Here is a 23883-nt window from a genome sequence, read left to right as displayed (position 1 = left end):
AAGTGAAGTCAAGAATTCGACGGTCAGTGTTTCCTCCCTACTTAAATTAAAATCTTATTAATTTCAGCACACTTCTTTGAATTGTTAGCAGGGTGAAGACTTCGCTGAGAAGGTGGTAAGATTAAAAAACGAATTATCACTTTAAACTAAATGTAGCCATTCGGCATCAGATATAACAGCTCATATAAGAGACCTGTTGATTCTTGAATTGTTTCCATCAGTATTTTAATCACAATTCGGTCCATGCGTGTTTTCGCAATATAAGTGAGTTCTGATAAATTCGAAACATCCGCCTGAATTTTGAAACACAGTTACCGACAACTCACTGTTTGCAGCTTTTCATGTTACTGATCAGGACCCTTTTTCTTGCCGAGTTTTTGCCAAGGCCACAGTTTTTTTTGTAACCTAAAACTGGCTTCATTTTTCATGCTCAGTGTTTGTAGCTTCAATCCGATTTTCCTCAAACAGATTTACAATACTTGAATAAGCTGGTCAAGCTTCAAGCTAGAAGGTCATTTATTGAAAGCCACAAATGATCTAGGACACCAAAAATGAAATAGCGTTTGTTAGAATGAATAGCATTATCTACGAGGTATATGAAAGCCCATGCATTATGGGTTATATCGTTAAAATGACGAATGGTAACACAAGTCACAAACCTCTCAACAGTTAGAATTATTGCCACCGCATTGTTTAGATTAGTAGCTCGTCCGAAATAATACGTACCAAGGAAAGTTTTCCTCGCCTTCTGTCGTTGATCTTAACATCCTTATAATAATAACTTCAGTTTAAACTAGGAATACTACCTGTGATATATTAATAACTTCATTTTAAATGAACGTTTATAGTAGGCTATTTTGTCTTCTCGCATTCCTTTATTTAAAGCCATATGTCGTTGAAAATAAATACAGCTCCTGTTAACCAGCATCGCTCTGATCCTTGATACTTGATAAAGCATAGCTTTTTAGCATCATATCATAATTGATTCTATTTAACTCTATCCGTGATATACTATAAAATGATTAAAAACGATAAACGGGACAGAGCTGAACCATTAGCTTTAGCAATGTTTCGATGCTTAATGACTTGCAGTAATAAATAAACAGTTTTCAGTTGGTAAATTATTGACTTTTTCGCTTGCCTATGTACAAGGTTACCATATTTTGCATTCTTCAAAAATCGCTTTCACATAGTCTCCTAAAACGCTTTTTATTTCCTTTTTTCTTTACTTTGGTGTCTCCTTTTCTCTCAGATATCCACATATTAATTCAGAACAACCTTTGCCCATACAAACAGGTCCTATTTTTCTTTTAAAAAGGTAATGGAGCAACAAACGTTGCTTAATTACAATATGGTGTAATAAGGAGAGTAGATTGAAAATTCATAAAATTCAAACAAACATTCATTTAAAAAGACATATCTCCCTTTCTTCTTAGATCAAAGAAAATCAAGAGACATGAAGCTATCTTGTTTCTCTACTTCGGCTCTACTTGTTCTACTGTTCATCACTGGGATTGATGCTAGAGGAGGAAAATTGAAGAAATTACAAAAAGAGGTTAGCAATCACTGTATTTTCTCAAACATGGCAGCGTTTATTTCGAATTTATGATACATACATACATACATACATACATACATACATACATACATACATACATACATACATACATACATACATACATACATACATACATACATACATACATATACTTTATTTATCCTCGAATTTACAGAGTAGCTTAGAGTAGCTAATATCTTCGAGAAAATAAATACTAGAAAGAAAGAGTAAATAGACAAAATAAAATAAAATGAAATAGAATTACAATTACAATTCTATCATTATATATACACTATATACATACAACATTATATACACTGTGGAAAGGCCTCATAATTAAGGAACTTTTGCTTGAATTTAAGTTAACTTTTCAAAGTCCATAAACTGAAGCTTAGATAACTTATTTACCATAATGCCAAGGAAATAACTGGACATTTCAATACACGTTTTACATAAATCAGCCCTTAGACTTGCTTTAACTTAACATTGGGCATAAATTTTAGGACCTTTCGATTACGACGCGGATATTCCCCAGGATATTCCCAAAGGCTGAGTTCCTTTGAATTAAAAGAAACCACACCACGTGAAATTCTTGCCGTTATTAAAACTATGTCGTCTGAACTAGATGGTATTTCGCGTTTGCTAATAAAGGAGGCACTTCCGATAATTTGTAATACCTTGACGGTCATGTTTAACAAGTCAATTGAGCGTAGTGCTTAAGGACGGTGCCTGCTATCATTACTGCGCATACGTTCTGCGCATCTCGTGATACTCGGGTTTCCTATAAGTGGTGCCTACTCATAGAGGGATATTTTTGCGTGGCTTAAAACTATAAAGAGAAAGCAGAACTTAGCAATTGCTCTTGGTATCCAAAAGAAAATTGCGGGTTGCCATGTATTTTTCGGAGATAATAAAGCCTTAATTTGGAAGAAAATGCCATAAATTGCTTGGTATTTTACTGCTTTTTAGAATAATTGTTGCTTAATTATCTCTAAAGAATGCATGGCTAACCCCAATTTTCTTTTTGGATTCCTATAGCCCTTGCTAAGATCTGCTTTTCCCGCATAGTCATTAACCGCAAAAAAATACTTGGGTATTAGTAGGCACAATCCTTAAGCTGGCAAAAGTTATACCGAATCGTAAGGCATATCAAAGGATGATTTAAACACCTCTCGACCTATCGCTGTGCTTTCATCAATCGCGAAAATCTTTGAAAGGATTGTTTACAACCAGTTTATTCTAATTTCAATCAACACAGTCTCAAAAAGACCTTTCTGAGGGAATGAGGTATCATTTTCTGCAGTTGAAAGAGTGAAACTAACGCATTTTAAGAAACAAAGCACGGGAAATGTACAATGACTCTGACATAAAATTTATACATTTTTTGGTTCCTAGAAGGATAACCAACATAACTTGAAGCCAAGCTTAGCTATATCATGCGATTTATTCCAGGTTTCCGAACTCAAAGCTCGGCTGGACAAGGCCGGCCAACCTGGGGGCTTTGCCTTACTCGATGATAATGGCCGTCTGCCTCAAGACCGCCTTGATGCTGGATACGACAAGTATTCGGCATACGACTTGGCCTGGCAGTCACTGCACATGTCGGCCGCTGCTGCCTGCAGAGGAAGCACCGCCTCAGGAGGAAGTGGGCCCTGGGGTAACGCAGTAATGGTGAGAAATACCCATGACAAGAAGACCTGCACTGAGATCTGTGCTCCAACTGCGTACAGCACCTGCGATGCAGAGGTTTCCGTGCATGGAAAAAAGGGAAAAGCCGCAGAGAATGGGCAGATCGTGGGCTTCTTTTACAACTACGGATGTAGCGGTCGAGTAAATGGGGGGAACGAGGTATCCAGTTCTGACGAAACCATCATAAATTACGATTACGCCTATTTTAGCTTCTGTTGCTGCCGAAAGCCCTAAACAGAAAAGTGTTCTTGGCGTTGCTGCTAGCGGGGCATTGAAACTATAACGGTGATAAGGGTCGATAGAAATACGGTACATTTATTGTTAGAATGTCTAGGGAAAAAAGGTGGAAATTAAATCAAATAAATTAAAGCTTTTAATGGTAAGCCATTTTTCTTATTTATTCATAGTATTCAGTATCAAATTTTCACCTCTCGTCATCTAACCTTTTAAAACTATTTGGCTCTAAAACGGGGTTTTCCGAGGTTGAACACGTTGTATAGAGAATCTCATGCGAGTGTCGAAGTTCTGTGTACATTGGAGAGATACGGCGACTTTTATGACCAGATGAGCAAAGTCAGGCTGACAAAGAATGATATATATAGAACAAGAAAAACAACTTTCCCCTACCGAACAGCGAAAGAAAAAAGAAGGCCTAACCACGCCACAATCTAAATATGCGTCTTGCAAAGTACGTTGACCTCATGAGGCCTCTTAGAGCGGATTTCATTTGGGTGTTCGTAAAACTAAATTAAACCAAAGTAATTATGTATTTTGACGAATCACAAGAGACTCAAACAGCGCACTCATCTCGTACCCAGATCTCACCACCTGACCGTGGGAGATCTGGGTACGAGATTAATTATTGGTATCCTCCTCCCTCCCAGTCGATGTTTAATCTATAAACCCAACTACGTGATATCCCACAGTTGCCGTTTTATGGGAGTGGTGAGGGTGGGGACACCTTTAGGGCTAAGCCTCTCCGTATATCCCACTTTATGGAACTGACCCGACACCCCCTCCCCCCCCCCCCCCCCCCCTTCAAGAAAGAAACATTTGGCTGTAGGCGAGAACTCTATTATGAACAAGATATGGTTGTCCTTAAAAAAAATTCACCACTGCTTTTATGGCCAATAAAATGCCCTGGGCAATAAACTGCTACTTCTACTGTTACGCAATCAGTCGACACCATCGCCTGATGAAGACCAGCAGTGTAGCGGTCGAAAAGTCGCAATCCACATCTATGTGACTCAATCGTGAGACAAACGATTAAACTCAACTATCAAAATACTTGCTCTTAAAGTGAAGATTCTGTTCTGTTTAATTCAATTCAGTAATTACAGCGAAAGTCACTCACAAGTTGATTTTTCTTGATCGTCACTCAAAACAGATCCGAGTGCTTCAAGCGAAGATGGAAGCATTCTCATGAAATCCATCCCATCCATCCCTCTACGTGTATGTATCTGTTTTAGTTAATTTTTAGTTTTCCTTTGCTGTTATGGATGTTTTCCTTTGTTTTACACTCATTGCCATCCATAAGAACAAAGGAAAACTAAAAATTAACTGAGATAAAAAATTAACTACAACATGTCCATCCATTCACATCTTACATAATCTATTCATTCAATCACCCAAGCATCCCGATTCATTCACTGTTCGTTCATTTGCTTATTCATTCATTCATTCATTAGCCAGCACGAAACGTCTACAACTCATAACACATTATAACGAGTCACAACCTACAAAACTTAAAGTTATCCTTAGAAAGCTGGTTTAAAACCTTAAACGTACTATTCTCTGACTCCAGGATTTGACGATTTCCTGTTAAAACAGTTGGATCCTAATTCAACTCCTCAAGTGAGATTACATGATAACAGCGTAGTAATTCCTAGTTTTAATATCTATTCCATTAGTTTCTCTGTCCTTGTGTGTGTCTCTTGTGAATTTGCACTATCTTGCTGACCTGTAATTTATTTTCATTTAATGCTGATGTCAACTGGCTGCCAGACCCCGGCAGCCCCTATGGTTATTCCAGGAAGCCAGTACTCTAATTTTATTTCATATCTTTTTGCAATTAACTTAACATAAAGCAAGGGTACAAATAAAGATTGTTGCTGTTTTGTTGTTATAACGTGGAATGTTTGGCTGAGATATACAATTAGTGTCAATTTCGATTAAATTGTTGCAAACAAGCAATTACGCCGTGATTGCGATGGATTCTGTGATTTTTTTTTTTTTAAGGCTGACAGTCATTTCCTTACGAATGTTTGGTATTATCAGCAGATTTATAAGGTAAATTAGTCACCGTAAAGACATTCGAGTGCTGACGTTTCGAACGTTAGCACTTCTTAAGATCGATTAAAGGAATCTAAAGTTTTGACTGAGTTTAGAGTTATGTTACAAAGTGTTTCTGAATCACATTTCTATGAAACTCACATTTTCGATACATTGATACATCGAATCTATTTATGAGCCCTCTTTCTTGTTTAACTCAACATTAAAACTTGTCAAGCTCACAACGAAGTGTGCTGTTACTTACTTCATTTTGTTTTCGAAATTTGCCGTGAGAGCGTTTGTTAGGTCAAACCTTGGAGTTCATGGGAGGTAAGCGATCAAAAAAAATTGTACAGTGGGTGATTAAGAAATATTCCATTTCTTATCTCATTCACATTTTCAGAAGGTGAATACTGGAACTCCCTGCTGAACAACATCAGATCACTGAAGTGCGCATGCGCCGTGGTTCCAGAATCCCTCTTCCAACCTATGTCGTAAACCGAATGGGCAGTATTCATGAAGTCAAGAATTCTATTCTCTGCTAGAGTACGTTCCAGTTTCATCTCGCCGTTTATAAACAGTCTCACTCTACAGTCAGCACGACTCCAAGTTGTTGCCACGTGACTCCACCTGGCGACAGGCACGACATTACTGTAGGGAGACAATTGATGTTGCCATGGTTATCAACTCAAGTACCAAGTAGTTTACTGATCATGAACAGATGAGACTACAATTGCAATAAATAACTTATATGTGTAAATGATAGATTTCTCATAAATGGAAATGGTCTGGTAGGTAGCTTCCGAAAAATATGAGCTGGTGTTGGTTTAGAACAAGGGTTACAATTAAGTTACAGGCTTTCAGTTAAGGGGCTGGGTTAGTGTTTATGATTTATGATAAAACGCTGGCTTAGACATAGCTTGCCTCCGAAGGATATACTGATCTTTAATATTTTTTAGTTACTTTAAAGTATAGGCATGGAGGACAGGGGTTAGAGTGAGGTCAGATTTCCTAGTTCCCACCTCTCCCACCTCTCCCCAACTTGGTGCTCCTTCCCCACCCCACTGCCTTTGCACATTGTCGCTAGTCTGGGAATTCTTCGCTATTATTTTTTGTCACCCCCGCCATATCGAAAGTGCTATTTTACTTTCGCCTTCTTCCCCAATTCGTCCTGTCACAGCAGTTCATACCCTCCCAATATAAGCCAGATGGGATATGACTTACTTTGCATCCATGCACAAAACAATAAGATCCGCACCAGATTGGTCTCTTACATGGGCGCACAGGGGACCATTTGTCTCCATGTAAATTCGGAAGGAGAAAGGAGAGGACCAGTCCCCATCAGTAAATCGGCTTCTGTGTATTCGGAAGCACCGCCAACTTGATCCACAAAGCAATGGTTAAGTTTTTGTTGTGGACAGGTATAGAAGGAGTTTCAGCGTACGTCCCATGACTAACATCCAAAAATAGAACGGTTCAGCCATCTTGCTGTTCAAATTTTGCTGCTCCTCTTAAACTACAAGAAAGGGTAAAAACGTATAAGACCTTTAGTAATTTTTTAGTTCATAGTTGAATACACTTCTGCAATAGTTGGCGGTAAGATCCAGAAGATACAATGACGTAATTTTCATCGTGTCCAAATAACGTGACTCCCCGACAGAAATCAAACCCATGACCTACCGCGCCGTGACCACTCGGATGCTTTATCGAAAGCTCTAAGTACTAGTGTGGTGGTACGTTATAAATACTTATCATTGACATCTCTTATCACATTTGAGCGTCCATGACATTCTTACTGATCTTTAACTGTTTGCAATATATTTAGGCTAAGTTTTAAAAAATATTTGAGATAGTACGCGCGCTCTCATTGGTCGATAGGTGTGTTTAGATGAGAGTATGTAAACACGGTTGTGACGTCACGCTTTCTGTGTCTCCCGGCACAACTTGAAAACATTTTAAAGCTTTCGCAAGACTCGCAAAATAATTTCAAGTACAACTGTTAAGGAAATGGTGAAAAATTTCCCAAAATTTTGATCGGGGTTTGCCTATCTCCTTCCCTCTAAACCCGAGGGAAAAAAAGCAAAAGAAAGAAGAACCACAGCGCTTTGCCTGCCTCGCTAGACGACCTCGTCGAGGGAGCTCAAGTGAAGACGACGAAATATGCAACAAATACGCAGTAAAAATTTTTCAAGGTAATTTTTGCATCTGAGTACCACAATAAAATTTCCTAAAAGACATTCTTTATTCAAAAAATGTACACGAAAACGAACACTTAACAAATAAAGTAGCCTCGACTGTGCTCTGTTCTGTTGTAAAGCACACAGGAAGTGGCTAGAGCACGAAAGAAGTGTAGCAAGCTGTAAGTTGTTCACACGAGACGTAGTCGAGTGTTTCTCCCTACTTCTTGAGTGCTCTAGCTGCTTCCTAAGTGCTTTACAACAGAACAGAGCACAGCCGAGGCTTCTTTATTTCCCCCCGCATTCACCCTCATTTTCAAAACCAACTTCATTTTCCAAACGAACAGATCTGGCGTCAGCGTGCATCTGTACTCTGATAAAGCACGCTAAAATAAGCCAATCACAATCCTTATTAGAATGTTTCAAATGATTTGATTGGTTGAACAACACGAAAGCTGTCAGACATGTCAAAACTAGGCATCAAAGTTTACAAACTTTGCTCAGTTCGAATGTAACGCCAGTAGCGTCAGCGCTTCTTCAGTTTTCCCTTTCAAAAATCAGGATGGAAAAGTAAATGTTCATTGAAATCAGGTGGATTTGTGGCTCGTGAAAATCTGGACGTCATCAACATGGCAATTCGAAAACAAACTACTTTAAAGCTCGCGGCCGGTAATAAACCAACTGCTGCGCTGTGTTTTGTGAATAAACAACAGTCGAATTCACGGGAGCAAGAGGAGTGCTCGAACTGTTGACACCGTTAGGAAAAGGGCTGCTGTGACTGCTTCAATGCTCCAGAGAGGATATCTGAACAAGCTGTAAGTTGTTCACTCGAAGGGCGACAGTTGTAATTTCTGAGGCTTGCTTCACTGCGGTGAGCGGAGGTGGCCATGATGCGGCGTGATAGAACTTGCACCAAAAATGTAAGGATCTTGTAAGCTTATATATTTGTGTATTCGTTAGCTAATTAAATTTTCAGTTCTCTCAATTTTTTGTTTGATCTTTTTGTACGAGAATATAGCTAACGAGCGTTTACGGGACCTTTTAACACTTGTTTAAGCTTGTGACATTTTTACATCTTTCGTTCTAAAACTTGAGCTGTCCATTTTATGCTATCTTTGGTGTTTATCGTCTCTGCCTTCGATGTAATTTCGACCATTTCGTGGGTTGACATGTTTGCAAATCTCGGTTTGTTTATATTTCTACTTGGCTCTGTGTTTTAGTCGCTAACTTCTTCGGAAACTTCACTTTCAATCAGCGTGTTATTTGTACTGTTTTTTTACCTTGTATGCGCACAGGATGGTCTATGTTCAGCTCGTTTACGTTTTCTAGGTTATAAAAGACGTCTGGATCGAAAAATTATAATAATAATAAATAAATAAAACCGAGAGGGAAGTGCAGGAATTTCACAAACAGGGTGATGGCGTGACACCGTTGCTCCGTGCATCTGTACTCTGATAAAGCACGCTGTTTCAACCAATCAGCGCGCGCGTTATATCGAAATTTTATTATAAAAAACTATATGCTACAGACTATAAATCTTTCAAATCAAACTTTGTACGGCCGGTTGCCGTGTTCTTGCTGTCAAATTTGTTTAAAATGTATTTTCTCTGAGACTTGCTTAGCGTAATAATCTACTGTTACGATTACTATTACCAGCAACAACTTAACAGTCTGGATCCGCTGCTTGTGCTATGATTCCTAAACAGCAAAACTTCACAAGGCACGATGAGCGACTCGACTTCTCGGCCATCTCAGGCTGCCACATCGGGAAAGTTCACGTAACTTTCAAGAGCGACCATGCACAGTGACATTCATTTTCAGCTCAAATAAACTCCTCATCTTGAAGTTCTTTCCTTACAGAATCGTATATTTTGAACATTTCTTCTAGTTTTCACCGAATGTTCGGTATTTTTCTGTAAGATTTACGAGAATTCAAAGCTGAAATCGCCGTCATCCACACGGGGCGCCACAAATTTCAACTTGATTTTGACTTTTATAACGCAAATTTTGATTGTTTCATGTGTTGTCAGATGCGCGTTTTCATTGGCTAGTAGCAAAAATGATTGTCCAGAGCGTGTACTGAGAACATCTATTTCAATCAAGAAATAAACAAAATTTCCCTTCATTTGTCGAATTATCTTTTTAGAAATATTTTATAAAAGCCATATGTAACACGGAAAAAGTCCTCTGTTGCTTCATTGTATTTTACTCGCACTTGAAAATGACCTCGGAGAGGTCGAATTGTCGTGATTTTTAGCGTTAACTTTTATTACAAAAAGAAAGATAAATAAAGAAGGACGGAAAATGAAAAATGATAAACGAGAAAGCGTGATATGATGAACATTACATTACATTATCTTAATCCTTATTTTGTTGCCAAGTTTAAAATTTACCTAGCACACTAGTCTTGTTACATGTTAACCTAATAAGCAACCGGCCTACTTCCCCCAGTGGTTATTCCTCAGTGATCTTGGGGGTATGCAGTACGCGTAACACATATGAAGTTAGTACGTGGCCTCGCTGGCAACGAATTTCTCTGTAGCTCAGTGGTTAGAACATCCAACCTGAACGTGGAATGCTATTGATTTTATTCCCGTCGGAAACTCAGATTTAACCTCCCTGATGATTGTCACAAACACATATCAGTCTGTGGTATTTCTCTACATCATCTTAACACAGAAAACCGCAAAAGTTCATCTTCCAAATTGGTACTCTTAATCCCAACGAAATCAACGAACGCTTTTCATTTGATTAATTTATTCTTGTTTACCACATTACCATGCTCCCACCAGTAGCATAGCTCCACTGCTCACTATATAAACCACGTACAACCCATAATTCCTTGATTCGCTCTGACGAAGGGATAATGCTCGAAACATCAGAACTCGAATGTCCTTACAGTGGCAAAATTACCTTATTGACAAAACCAACCTTAGAATTGTGTCTGTCTAACACTCGTGGCGTGATTAACAATGCATCTTTCTCCGTTCATCGCCGACCTTAGAGCGCACCATCTCGCTTTACTTATCACTTTTGCTCGTGTCTTCTTTTCGGGCGTGATAATTTCCAGTTCAAATAAATCAGGGCATGAAAAACAAAATGGATTTTGCAGCCTACCAGGCGTAAATTCGGAATACAATCGCTAGTTTAATTTTTGCTCAAAGGACTTTTTAGGACTTTTTTTAGTTTACAGGAGAACTTGTTTTTGGTGACGGCTTATCATTGGAGAAAGATTGGGTTGATTTGACGAAAAACACTTTCCAAAAAGAACAAGGAGGCGGCGGCGGGATGGGAGGGGGAAATTGTCGTTATCTTCTAGCTTGCGAGCAAGCTCTCTATTATAGGTCAGCCAAGAGAGGATTGGGGCGTGGACGATTGGGCTCCTCGCCCCAGCTCGCGCTATATCCACTTACAGTCTATTACTTTCTGGATATTGCTTCCTTAGTATCGTCGCTACTTGCGATGAAAAATAATAAAGGCCAAAAAAATTACTGAAATGATATTTAGGTGTTCTTTTTTTTAACCACATAATTTTGACTCATAGGATAGATATGTCATCGATTTTGCACGCAGTACGCGTCTTGTTTTTTCAGTTTTTGGTAAACGTATCCAGGAAACCTATTCCAGTCTTATTCAAAGGAAGTAACTTGATAGCATGCGTTTATGCCTGAGTAGCAAAGCTGGTTGTGTTCATCGAACATGTTATATGTTATAATCCTGAAATAAACTCCTTGAATATATCCTGAAGAATCTAGTTTGTAGTTCACTTTTATTTGAAATTTATGTACCCGAAACAATTTGAGACAAGTGAATGAGTTTCCTGCATTTTTTAATGCTTTTTAGAGCTCAAGGTTGTTGAAAACAAGCCTAAAGCCTTCACCGAACCACCCACTGAAACGCGATCGCAGCTGGTTCTGCTCCTACCTGCTGTTTGATCACAGGTTTCAACCCCGGAACCGGTTGCAGTGTATGGCGCCCTAAAACTTAGGTTTGCCAAGAGAAGATAGAACATCATTACGCTGCTCGAATTAAGTTTATTTTTCATTTTCAAACCTCCCTCCGATTCATATAAACCCTCGATGAAAAGAAACATTAAGCAAATACCCTGCTAACTTATGGGAAGAGATCGTTCATTCACAATATCCATTTCAGATTGCCACTGAATTTTCATCGAACACTTTCTCGACTCATTGCAGCAAAAGCAGTACAGTTGTAATTCTCACCAACGCACGGTTTTCCATCTTGGGTCTGTTCTGGAGGGCTTGAGCACCTGAAGCCACCGACAGTGTTTATGCACAGCTCAGGCGAGGAACAGTTGTGTTCTCCAAGCAAGCATTCATTTTTATCTGTTGAAAAATATTTGACAAATATGGATTTTAGTTAACAATTATTCACCTCAGTGTCGGTGAATAGTGATGGATATATCCATCACTTTCTCCGACACTGAGGTGAATAATTGTTTTAGTATATACCACACAACCTGAATAACTAGCGGACCAAAACATTCCTTTATTTTTGACAGTATACCGACAAATGTTGGCAAATTTTAAAATCTCGCGCGCCGCGCGGTTAGTCCGGCGTAAGCGATTTCTTATTAAAGAAAGTTCCGCCTCGCTTTCTTGCGAACAAATAAAACGTTTTGAAGTTGGAAATATTAAAGTTTTATATTTGACCACGTCCGAAAGAAAACTCCCCATACTACGTTTTGTCAAGCAACTTGCGTTGAGGTAAGGCTATTGAAAAGTTGTCTTAAAGAAATTTGGTAAGCTTTATTGCTACACCTTGCCAGTACTTTTCAGACTATTTATGTTCTTTGGCTGTTGTCAACCAGTCGCCTTATGTAACACTGCGTGTAAAGAATGACAGGGTGATTGAGCTTTAAAAAGTGTGTATTGGAGGAGCAAACATAAAGATTGACTTCCTCTCTTCATCTTCTAATAATTCTATTGTTTTCAAACTCATGGGTCTAAAGTACAGGCCACTGTGCTAAAGAAAAATAAACTAAGCCACAATTTTCCCCACGATCTAAACGACATTTTGGTAGAATGACTAGGGCTAGGACACACTTTTGGTGTTGTTTATTCATCTGTAGCACAGTGACCTGTAATCTGACCTGTGGAATGTGACCAGTAGTTTAGACCCGCCGTTTTCAAACTCAAAACAAACAAGCCAAACCAAATGTGTTTCAAATTGTACGTTTATTCTACTTGGTAGCGGCCATGAACGTTTTCAGCTTTTCAACCAAACAAATCCGATCACGTTTTTAGCTTTTGACACAAATAATCTCTTGCTGTTTCTTGTAAGAATTAAGAATTTCCTATGTAGCAGTAGCACTTGATGTCCAAGTATTTTTGGCTCAAACAATCCGGCTGAAACAGTCAAACTCCAAAGAACCTGAAAGAAGTCGTTGTTGTCGTGGCAATGCAAAATGAAGAAACCAACTAAATGCGCGCCCAGCCAATCAGGAGCAAGTCAGTTTCGCCGCTCGACCAATTAGGAGTAAGTAATTTGGCCCTCGCTGAAAGGAAAATTAAGAAAACATGGCCTCTGTTTCGACCAATCAGCATTCAGTAATTTTGCCTTCTATATTATAAGACCAGTAATAAGCCGCTTTCACTAATTGCCTCTTCATGCCTCTTACAAGCTGTCAGGCTTAAGTACACAATCTTATACCCAAAGCTATGTATTCCTCTCTCCGAATAGTGAGAAGATAAAGGTACGGGATTGTACACGACATTGAAAAGAAGCTAATTTCACGTGACAGGTTAAACGCCTATTCAAATTTCAAAGACGTGGGTGACAAAGATGTGTGCATTAGATTCAACTAATTGATTCAAGCCAATTGAAGAGGGAAGAAATTGGATATACTGACACAAAGCGTAACTTGGGGCAAAAATACAGAATACAGTCAACTCTCTCGTAAGCGGACACCCTCGGGAATTGAAAAACGTGTCCGTTAGTAGAGCTGTCCGCTTACGAGAATTATTCCCGTAAGCGGACACCAAAGAAAAATAGGGTGGATGTCCGCTTACGGGAGAGTTAATTAGCGGGTGTTAATTGTGTTTTATTGCGTAGACAAAAATAGCAACTGAAGATATAAAGCGAAACTCTTTATTGATGTCAAATGTTAAAACTCGAAAAAATATATATATACAGTATTTCTTCTACATTTAACAAACCGTTCAACGGGACTTATTGCTGCCGTCCATATATGTAACTCTGGTGCTTCTTAAAAACATAACTCTTCTAACAAAACGTTCAACGGGACTTACTGCTGCCGTCCATATATGTAACTCTGGTGCTTCTTAAAAACATAACTCTTCTAACAAAACATTCAACGGGACTTATTGTTGCCGTCTATAAATGTAACTTTGGTGCTTCTTAAAAACGTAACTCTTCTTACAAAACGTTCAACGGGACTTATTGTTGCCGTCTATAAATGTAACTTTGGTGCTTCTTAAAAACATAACTCTTCTTATAAAACGTTCAACGGGACTTACTGCTGTCGTCCAAAAGGTATATCGTGACCAGAGAAGGTTTGCTTGGTCCTATGACAGTTAGGAGAAATAGTCCGTTATGGTTGACTGCCTCCTTGCCAATAGAGACTTCAGTCGCATGTCTACTAAGACATCATTGACCTTGGTAATTGCCTGGACTAGCGGCTCGTTTCCTTGCCAGTCAGAAAATGCCGCTAGCCTCCCAACAAGTTCCAGCGCCTGTTCCGCAGATGTAATTTCCGGAAGTTGCAGGGGCTGGTCATATTCCTCATCATCGTCGATTATCTCATACACCTGCTCTTCGTTGATAGACGCAGCGATTATTTCTTGTCGCACGGTATCTCTCCAGTTTGGAAGTGTGGTATCCACAGGTGGCTCAAAGGCCTCAGCTTCGTCATCGAACGCTGACATGTCTAGTCCTGGGGAAATATGGCTTAGCAATTCAGGAATATCCATCAATTCTTCTCCCTCGAACGGGTCGTCATCTTCTTCAGCATTGAGATTTTCAACAGGATACATCCCAACTTTCTTGAAGCATTTGGAGACGACTGCAGCTGGAACCTCTTCCCAGGCGCTGACCACCCATCGTACAGCCATCAGCAAATTAACGGACTTGACAATCTCACTCGCAGTTTTCTCTCCATCCATTTGGCCAGCAACATATCGCAATAGCTTCCGCCTGTAGTACGTTTTCCAAGTTTTGATGATTCCTGCGTCAAGAGGCTGTGTGCGTGACGTGGTGTTTTTCGGCAGGAACTCAATTCGGATGTTGGAAAACTTGCCTTTTAGGGAGGGACAATGACAGGGAGCATTGTCGAGAAAGAGTATGATGTTACGATTTTCCCGCTTCATCTTGCTGTTTAACTGGGATATCACATTTTCCATTATCTCAGTTTTCATCCATGCCTTTGCGTTGCTGAAATACTGAGCGCCACACGGGCGCGAAATATCTACAAGGTTTGCAACACAATGGGGCTTCTTGCTGCTTCCGATAAGAACAACAGTATCCTTTCTTCCGTCGGCGCTCACAAAGAAAGCGACAGTGATCCTTTGCTTGGCGTTCTTTCCTCCACGACATCGCTTTCCCTTCTCTGAGAGAGACTTGCTTGGAAGCGCTCTCCAAAATGCCCCAGTTTCGTCTTCGTTCCATATATCGGCAGCTGCATATCCCTTGGTCAATTCTTTTACACGTTCACTCCAACTTTCTACCGTGTCTTTGCTAACATCCCCTTCCTCGCCAGTGATATTGAATTGCGCAATGTTGTGCCGTTGCTTCCACTTAGAAAACCAGCCTTTTGTTCCTTTAAAAGTTGTCACGCCGAGTTGTTTGGCAATCAACCTGGCTTCTTCTTTGAGAAAAGGCCCATCCACTGGGATGTTTGCTGCTCTAGCCTTGACATACCAATCCCACAGTATGCGGTTTATCTCTTCATACTTTTCGAAGTTGTTTCGTTTGATCGTGGAGCTGCCATTGGACATCCATTCATCCATAATTTTCTCTTTATCAGCAATGATCTTTGCTATTTGAGTTTTTCCGCAAGCGAACCTCTTCGCCAGCTGCCTGATGCTTTGCTTTTCATCTTGTGAGGCACGGATCACTTGTACTTTCTCATTTAGGGGTAAACACTTGCGGCTCTGACCATCGTTTGTAGCCTGTCTTGCTTTCTTTTTCGCCTTACTCGAGCTGCTTGCTGTTTCCACTTGAGGACTCCCCTGTATTTGATTCACTTGCTGCTCTGGACGATTGACTGGCTCCTCTTCTTTGAATTCTTCATCTCCGATCAGGTTTTCAGCAGCAATTCTCTTGTCGAAACAGGGCAAACACCAGGCAACAGCAATACCTGCCTTCCAACCTGGATTTTCCTCGTCCGCCCACACCGAACAATCACTTGACTTATTACAAACTGGCCTTTCGCACGTTAAACAAATATATTTTGTAACGTTCGCGTAGTTACTGCAGCACGACATATTCACAGCAACATACACGTGTATAAACTCGCCAATGCACTGAATATGGCAGAAAATCACACTGATTGACACGCGAATTACGGGATTATATTGTAATCTGTGAAAATTACACGAAGCAGTGTACTGTATACAGTTAGTATCCACGACTACAAACTACAGTAATAGAGATACTGTATTTCAATCAACAGGATAAAGCAAACGAATTTTTATGGTAGAATTGATACTGCACTCGTATTTTTAAATGATGTTAGCTTTCTGTAAGAGTTCTGGAAAATTTTCACACCTCTTACCGACAGTTTAACAGGCTAAAAGTACCGACGTCAAGATTTTAGGAAATTAAAATGACCTGCCCACACACGTACAAACACTAAATTTACTTTCATTGAAAAAGAACCCGATGACAAGCAACAACAGTAAACACACGCTGTGAAAAGAGAAATTACGGACCCCATTTTGCTGTGATCTCTTGACTGTAGCTGTATAAAGCCATGGCAAACAGGATGACAGAATCGTACGTAATGGTTGAGTCCTACATTCGCGGTTATCATGTATACAAAGATGCGGCTGGCTGGGATCCACAACTAAATGAGGAAAGGGCCCTCAAACGCGAGCCAAAGAACATCAAGGACGTGAATGCGGTTGCTGTAGTAAGGCCTAATTTAGAAGATTGCAGTCTTGAAACCACAGCCAAGGAACACGCTAACACAGTGTCTGGATTCGATGAGATACTTGGTCACATTCCTTTGTAGACTGTTCACAGCCCCCCTATTTTTCCGTGGGATTAGACCGGTAGGCTTCGATGGAACCGCCGCCATCTTTGTTTATATAAGCGAGCGCGATCTGGGGAGAGTGTCTAAACTTCCGAGGGGAGCGGGACTCCCCCCCCCCCCCCCCCTCGGTAGTTTAGACACTCTTCCCAGATCGCGCTCGCTTACACCGAAGCGGAATCCCACGGAAAATAGGGGGGCTGTGAACAGTCTAATTCCTTTGAGGATGGCTGAATTTGTCACCAAGTTTTTAAAGCGCGGAACAAACAAAGGGAAAGCCATCATAACGGGTAAACCTGTCAACAGAGGAGCTGGGTACGGCATCGAAATTCCTTGTAAATACGTTTTTTATGGTGATGTTGAAACATCTTTACCGTGGCTCAAGTCCAAGCTTGATTATCTGGGATACAGTGTTTGGTACAATCAGTGATTGAAAACAGAAACAAGAAGTAAAGTAGACCATGACGAACGTGGCCATAACTAGCCCCTTCACAGACGTTTATTTTTTTCGTAAGATATTGGCGAGCGCCAATATCTTACGAAAAAAAAAACGTCCGTGAACAGGCTAGGCCATAATTAACGTGACACTACAAATGTTTCGTCGGACTCTTGTTAATGTCAAACGAACGGACAGCTTGCTTTGCCGCGGACAAATTGAAATTTGTAAAAAGCGATCCCCGCTGTTCTGTTGCTCTGTTAAAGGTCATATTTTTGTTGATTTATTGCAAATTAAAGACAAATTTCATTGCCAAGAGTCAATTACGTACATGGTGTGTCCGCTTACGAGAGAGCGTAAACAAAAGAAAAATCCAATTTTCATTTTCAAAAGTGTCCGCGTCCGCATACGAGAGAGTGTCCGTTTACGGGAATGTGTAAATAGAAAGCTTGACTGGGAGGTAAAAACGGGGATTTAAAAAGCCGTCCGTAAGTAGAGCTGTCCGCTTACGAGAGTGTCCGTTAGCGGAGAGTTGACTGTAAATAGGCCACTCAGATTCCAGTGGATCAAATCCTTTCGCGCCAGTCCACCTGTTTCCGGCGTGGTTAACCCTCCTACCGCAACCTTGACTCCGCTTTCATAAAGCCACCGTGCATAAGCTTCGCATTCTCTTTCTCTTCGCACATGCCCGCTTTACCCTGTTCACCGAAATGTCGAAGTGCCGCACTTCATCCCGCACTTGACCTTGGAAACGTAGGATTGGCCGACTTCGAGGACAAAACCCGGATACCGTCTCCCTGAAGAAGGCAGCCTTGGGTAGACGGTCATCCGGCAGTCAGCATAGGTTTCTGAACCACCTGAGCCGCCTGGTAACGAAGATTGTGTGCGTGCTGTCACATCCGTGTTGACACAAGACCTCGTCATTCGATGCTCCATCTCTCCAGCTGACCCCCAAGGTTCGCCTCAACTTTATCAGATGGAACGGCTAAATCTGGTGATCTGCTTCGTATACAGCAGCATTGATAGTGCGCACGTATTGTAGTCTGCGATTTTTTTGTCTCCAACCTCAACTTCCGGTTCGATTTCCGATTTCGCAGTTTTTTCGAGGCAGCTAGCAGCGCAACCGAAGCGGCTGTTGAGTTTTGCCTCCATATTCACGTTTCTGGTGACGTATGATCTCAGGTGGCAGAATTGCTCCACAATGGCCAGCTTCCTGCCGTTCATGCTTGTTCTCAGGCTCTTCAGTTGCCGGTTGGTCCGCCACGGTGCACTCACTGATCTTAAGCCTGAAAGTAGTACATGCAGCGGCAAGGCTTGCAGGTTCTTGGATGTGTGAGCGACCAGAGCACCATCATCAACAAATTAAAGAGCAGAATAAGAGAAAATAAAAAGGGGAACATCGTGCCTTGGGACGCTAGGGTCATTAGGCTCTGGCTATTTACCAGGGTGCTAGGAGCATTTACGTTACTTAGTTTGTTTAGTCATCCATCCTCCATCCATCCTTCCTTCCCCTTCCTCCCTAACTCTCCCTCCTTCCTTCCTTCCCTGGTCCTTTCCCCCATTTCTTCATCCCTCTCGGTCTCTCCTCCTTCCATTTTTCCTTCCTTCTTTCCTTCCTTCCTTCCTTCCTTCCTTCCTTATTTTATTTTATTTTACTTATTTTCTTATCTTTTGGTACCACCTTGTAAACGTCATTTCCGCCACTCCTATGTATTGCAACATCCTCCACAATATAATATTGTAATTTCTACGAGCTGCTAATATTTCTCGCACTGACGCTCTGCCAACTAACCGTTGCAGGGACGTTTTTAAACACCCACCTATCGTCGCTTACAGACGCACTTCTAACCTTCGCGACATTTTAGTTAAAGCACAACTACCAGCTGTCACCGCTCCTAACAGCACTAATTTACCACCAGGATCTTTCCGCTGTGGACAAAATTGCGCCACTTGTCCTTACATTACTAACGGTCTTAAACACTATACATTTTCTTTCACAGGTGAAACCCGTATCATCACTTCACACATAACCGGTAACACCAAAAATTTAATCTACGTGGTACAATGTAACCACTGCCATTTACAATACGTAGGTGAAACTAAGCGACGTCTCAAAGACAGATTCAACGAACATAGACGCCCAGTTGACAAACCAACCACTGTTTCTGAACATTTTCTTTCTTAACCAAACCACTGCCACACTGATATGCAACTTATACCACTTGAAGTTATCCACTCCTCATGTGATTATTTCAGAAAAGACAGAGAGTCTTTTCTTATAAATTTAGCGGGGACCTTGGAACCCCACGGTTTAAATAGACGTGATGAATTGTAATTCTTTAAATTTTTTCATTTTATTATTTTATTTTATTTTATTTTATTTTATTTTATTTTATTTTATTTTATTTTATTTTATTTTATTTTATTTTACTTATTTTCTTATCTTTTGGTACCACTTTGTAAACGTCATTTCCGCCGCTCCTATGTATTGCAACATCCTCCATAATATAATATGGTAATTTCATTTATATAATTTAGTAACATCTAAACCTGAAGAAGGTGGTTTGGCCAGCCGTATTATTGTTTTGAAATATATTACGATGTGTCAGCCTTCCAGTAGTCTTGGGACTTCTCATCGTCTATTTTTCAAGTTTGGCGGATTAGATCTCCTGTGAGATCCAACGTACAAGCAAGCAGGATCTTTGTTCATGGCTTTTGCACTTTTCAAAGTTTTAATTCAAGCAGCCTAATGGCGTTCTATCTTCTCTTGGTAAACCTGAGTTTTAGGGCGCCATACATTGCAGCCGATAGCGGGGTTGAAACCTCTGATCACACAGCTAGGACCAGCACCAGCTGCAATCGCCTCTCAGTGGGTAGTGAGGTGAAGGCCTTGGTCTTGTTTTCAACAACGTTGAGCTCTAAAACGCATTAAAAATGCAGGAAACTCATCCACTTCTCTCAAATTGTTTCAGGTACGTAAGTTTCAAAGAAACGTGAACTCGCGAAACACAAACACAAACTAGATTCCTCAGGATATGTTTAAGGAATTTATTTCAGGATTATCGACAAGATTTCATCCGATTCCTTTTTTTCTGAGAGATTATAATATGAATCTTTTTGGATGCCACTATTTATCCAATTTATTTCGCAGGGTTTTCTCTCCATTGGAAACTAGATGGTACGGACAAACTTTTCAAGTAAGCACTGATAAATTTAAGCCATGCTTAACACTGATATAACCATGTGTGGCTCAGTTATTTTTGGGGAATCCAGACTTAGTCCCTAAAATAAGACAAGCTAATATTCCAATTATACTTGGAAATCTTTCCGATCGAAACGTTAGTAGAATAAACAAGTTCGCTCATTGTTGCTGGAGTAACACAACATGTCCGATGAACACAACCAGTTTTGCTATTCACGCATAAACGCACGCTATCAAGGTAATTCCCTTGAATAAGACAGGAACAGGTTTTCTGGATACGTTTACCCAAAACTGAAAAAAAACCTAAAACAAAGACGCGTACTGCGTGCAAAATCGACGACCATATCTATCCTATGTGTGAAAATTATGTGGATAAAAGAAAAAACACCCAAAATATCATTTCAGTAAATTTTCTTTTTTTGGCCGTTATTATATTTCATCGCAAGTAGCGATGATCCCAAGGTAGCAATATCCAGAAAGTAATAGACGGCGGGCAAGCTCTGTATTTTGGGTCAGCCGCGAGTGGATATACCGCGAGCTGAGGCGAGGAACCCAATCGTCCCCGCCCCAATCCTCTCTTGGCTGACCTATAATAGAGAGCTTCCCGCAGGCTAGAAGGTAGCGGCAATTCCCCCCTCCCATCCTCGCCCCCTCCTCCTTCGCCTCCTTCCGATTACTCCTTTTGGAAGGTGTTTTTTGTCAAATCGAACCAATCTTCCTCCAATAATAAGCCGTGACCAAAAACAAGGTCCTAAAAAGTCCTTTCAACAAAAGTAAAACTAGGCATTGTTTTACGAATTTTACGCCTGGTAGGCTACAAAATCCATTTTGTTTTTCATGCCCTGGTTTATTTGAACTAGATTGTGTCACGCGTGAAAAGAAGACACGTACAAAAGTGATAAGTAAAGCGAGATGGTGCGCTTTAAGGTCGGCGATGAACGGGGGAAGATGCATTATTAATCACGCCATGAGCGTTAAACAGAAAAAAATCTAAGTTTGGTTTTATCAATAGAGTTGATAAGGTAATTTTGCCACCGTAAAGAGATTCGAGTTTTGATGTTTCGAGCATTATCCCTTCGTCAGAGCGAATCAAAGAATTATGGGTTGTATGTGGTTTATATAGTGAGCAGTGGAGCTATGCTACTGGTGGGAGCATGGTAATGTGGAAAACAAGAATAAATTAGTCAAATGAAAAGCGTTCTTTGATTCCGTGGGGATTAAGAGTACCAATTTGGAAGATGAACAGTTTTGCGATTTTCTGTGTTAACATGATGTAGAGAAATGCCATGTGTTTGTGAGAATCATCAGGGAGGTTAAATCTGAGTTTCCGACGGGAATGAAATCAATGGCATTCCACATTCAGGTTGGATGTTCTAGCCACTGAGCTCCAGAGAAACTCGTTGCCAGCGAGGCCACGTACTAACTTCATATGTGATACGCGTACTACATACCCCAAGATCACTGAGGAATAACCACTGGGGGAATGATGCCCAGTAGGCCGGCCGCTTATTAAGTTAACATGTTACAAATGTGCTGGGCAAATTTTAAACTTGGTAACGAAATGAGAAGTAAGTTAATGTAATGTTCATCTTATCACGCTTTCTCGTTTATCGTTTTACATTTTCCGTCCTTCTTTATATATCTTCTTTTTTGTGATAAGAGTTAACGCTAAAAAAACGACGTTTCGACCTCTCCGAGGTCATTTTCAAGTGCGAGTAAAATACAAAACTTAGCATAAATATATTACAAACAGTTAAAATCGGTAAGAATATCATGAACGCTAAAATGTGATAAAATATGTCAATGATAAGTATGTATAAAGTATCAACACACTTAAAGCTTTCGATAGAGCATCCGTGTTGTCACAGTGCGGCAGGCATGGGTTTGATTCCTGTCGGGGACTCACGTTGTTTGGACACGATGAACATTACGACAATGTATCTTCTGGGATTAGCGCCAACTATTGCATAAGCGTATTCAACTATGAACTAAAAAATTACCAAAGGTCTTATACGTTTTTACCCTTTCTTGTAGCTAGTTTAAGAGGAGCCGCAAAATTTGAACAGCAAGATGGCAGAACCGTTCTATTTTTGGATGGTAGTCATGGAACGTACGCTAAAACTCCAACTTCCATACCTGTCCACAAAAAACGTCACCATTGCTTTGTGGATCAAGTTGGCGTTGCTTCCGAATGCACAGAAGCCGATTTATGGGGACTGGTCCTCTCCTTTCCCCTTCCGAATTTACATGGAGACGAATGGTCCCCTGTGCGCCCAAGCAAGAGACCAGTCTGGTGCGGATCTTATCGTTTTGTGCACGGATGCAAAGTGAGTCATCTCCCATCTGGCTTATATTGGGAGGGTATGAACTGCTGTGACAGGACGAATGGGGGAAGGGGGCGAAAATAGAATAGCACTTTCGATATGGCGGGGGTGACTCAAAATAATAGCGAAGAATTCCCAAACTAGCAACAATAGCAAAGGTAGTGAGGTGGGGGAGGGGCACCAAGTTGGCGAGAGGTGGGAAGTGGAGAGAAAGTCGGTGGGAACTAGGAAATCTGACCTCACTCTAACCCCTGTCCTCCATGCCTATACTTTAAAGTAACTCATAAAATCATAAACCCTAACCCTGCCCCTGAACTGTAACCCTTGTTCTAATCCAACACCAGCTCCTATTTTTTCGGAAGCCAGCTACCAGACCATTTCCATTTATGACTGGAGAAATCTATCATTTACACATATAAGTTATTTATTGCAATTGTAGTCTCATCTGTTCATGATCAGTAAACTACTTGGTACTTGAGTTGATAACCATGGCAACATCAATTGTCTCCCTACAGTAATGTCGTGCCTGTCGCCAGGTGGAGTCACGTAGCAACGACTTGGAGTCGTGCTGACCGTACAGTGAGACTGTTTAAAAACGGCGAGATGAAACTGGAACGTACTCTAGCAGAGAATAGAAATCCTGACTTCATGAATATTGACCATTCGGTTTACGACATAGGTTTGAAGAGGGACTCTGGAACCACGGTGCATGCGCACTTCAGCGATCTAATGTTGTTCAGCAGGGAGTTAATAATAATAATAATTCCAGAGCTCTAGTATTCACCTTCTGAAAATGTGAATGAGATAAGAAATGGAATATTTCTTAATCACCCATTGTACAATTTTATTTGATCGCTTACCTCCCATGAACTCCAAGGTTTAACCTAACAAACTCTCTCACGGCAAATTTCGAAACCAAAATGAATACCTTAACAGAACACTTCGTTGTGAGCATGGCAATTTTATACTGTTGAGTTAAACGAGAAAGAGGGCT

General features: G+C 40.5%; 2 protein-coding genes and 2 pseudogenes across 3 annotated transcripts in view; 2 read left to right on the top strand and 2 right to left on the bottom strand.

Annotated features, from left to right (window-relative positions):
* The window catches only part of LOC146465230 (blastula protease 10-like), a 532877-nt gene that overhangs the window by 297494 nt on the left and 211500 nt on the right, over positions 1 to 23883 (bottom strand). The gene's annotated exons all lie outside the window — the stretch shown is intronic.
* Positions 68 to 3630, top strand: LOC146465256 (uncharacterized). 2 transcript variants are annotated; one of them, XM_085128566.1, is made up of 3 exons: positions 68 to 115; positions 1437 to 1555; positions 3011 to 3630. In XM_085128566.1, exons 2-3 carry the CDS (start codon positions 1457 to 1459, stop codon positions 3479 to 3481), a joined length of 570 nt encoding a protein of 189 aa, XP_084984692.1. In that variant the 5' UTR covers positions 68 to 115; positions 1437 to 1456; the 3' UTR covers positions 3482 to 3630. The 2 variants fall into 2 exon arrangements, with proteins under 2 accessions (XP_084984692.1, XP_084984693.1); XM_085128567.1 differs by having other exon boundaries at positions 69 to 112.
* Positions 3747 to 7149, bottom strand: LOC146465255 (uncharacterized; annotated as a pseudogene).
* On the top strand, positions 20113 to 23771 carry LOC146465254 (uncharacterized; annotated as a pseudogene).

The sequence above is a fragment of the Pavona decussata genome, unplaced genomic scaffold (genome assembly GCF_977016875.1).
Source record: "Pavona decussata unplaced genomic scaffold, jaPavDecu1.1 SCAFFOLD_156, whole genome shotgun sequence".
Classification (NCBI taxonomy): Eukaryota; Metazoa; Cnidaria; class Anthozoa; order Scleractinia; family Agariciidae; genus Pavona; species Pavona decussata.
Note: the sequence above shows the minus strand (reverse complement) of the source record. Positions and strands in the feature narration are given on the sequence as shown.

Coding starts and splice junctions, on each gene's coding strand:
- LOC146465256 (XM_085128566.1), top strand. CDS start 1,457: ATGAAGCTATCTTGTTTCTCTACTTCGGCTCTACTTGTTCTACTGTTC. Junction 1,556..3,010: donor TGAAGAAATTACAAAAAGAG/GTTAGCAATCAC, acceptor GATTTATTCCAG/GTTTCCGAACTCAAAGCTCG.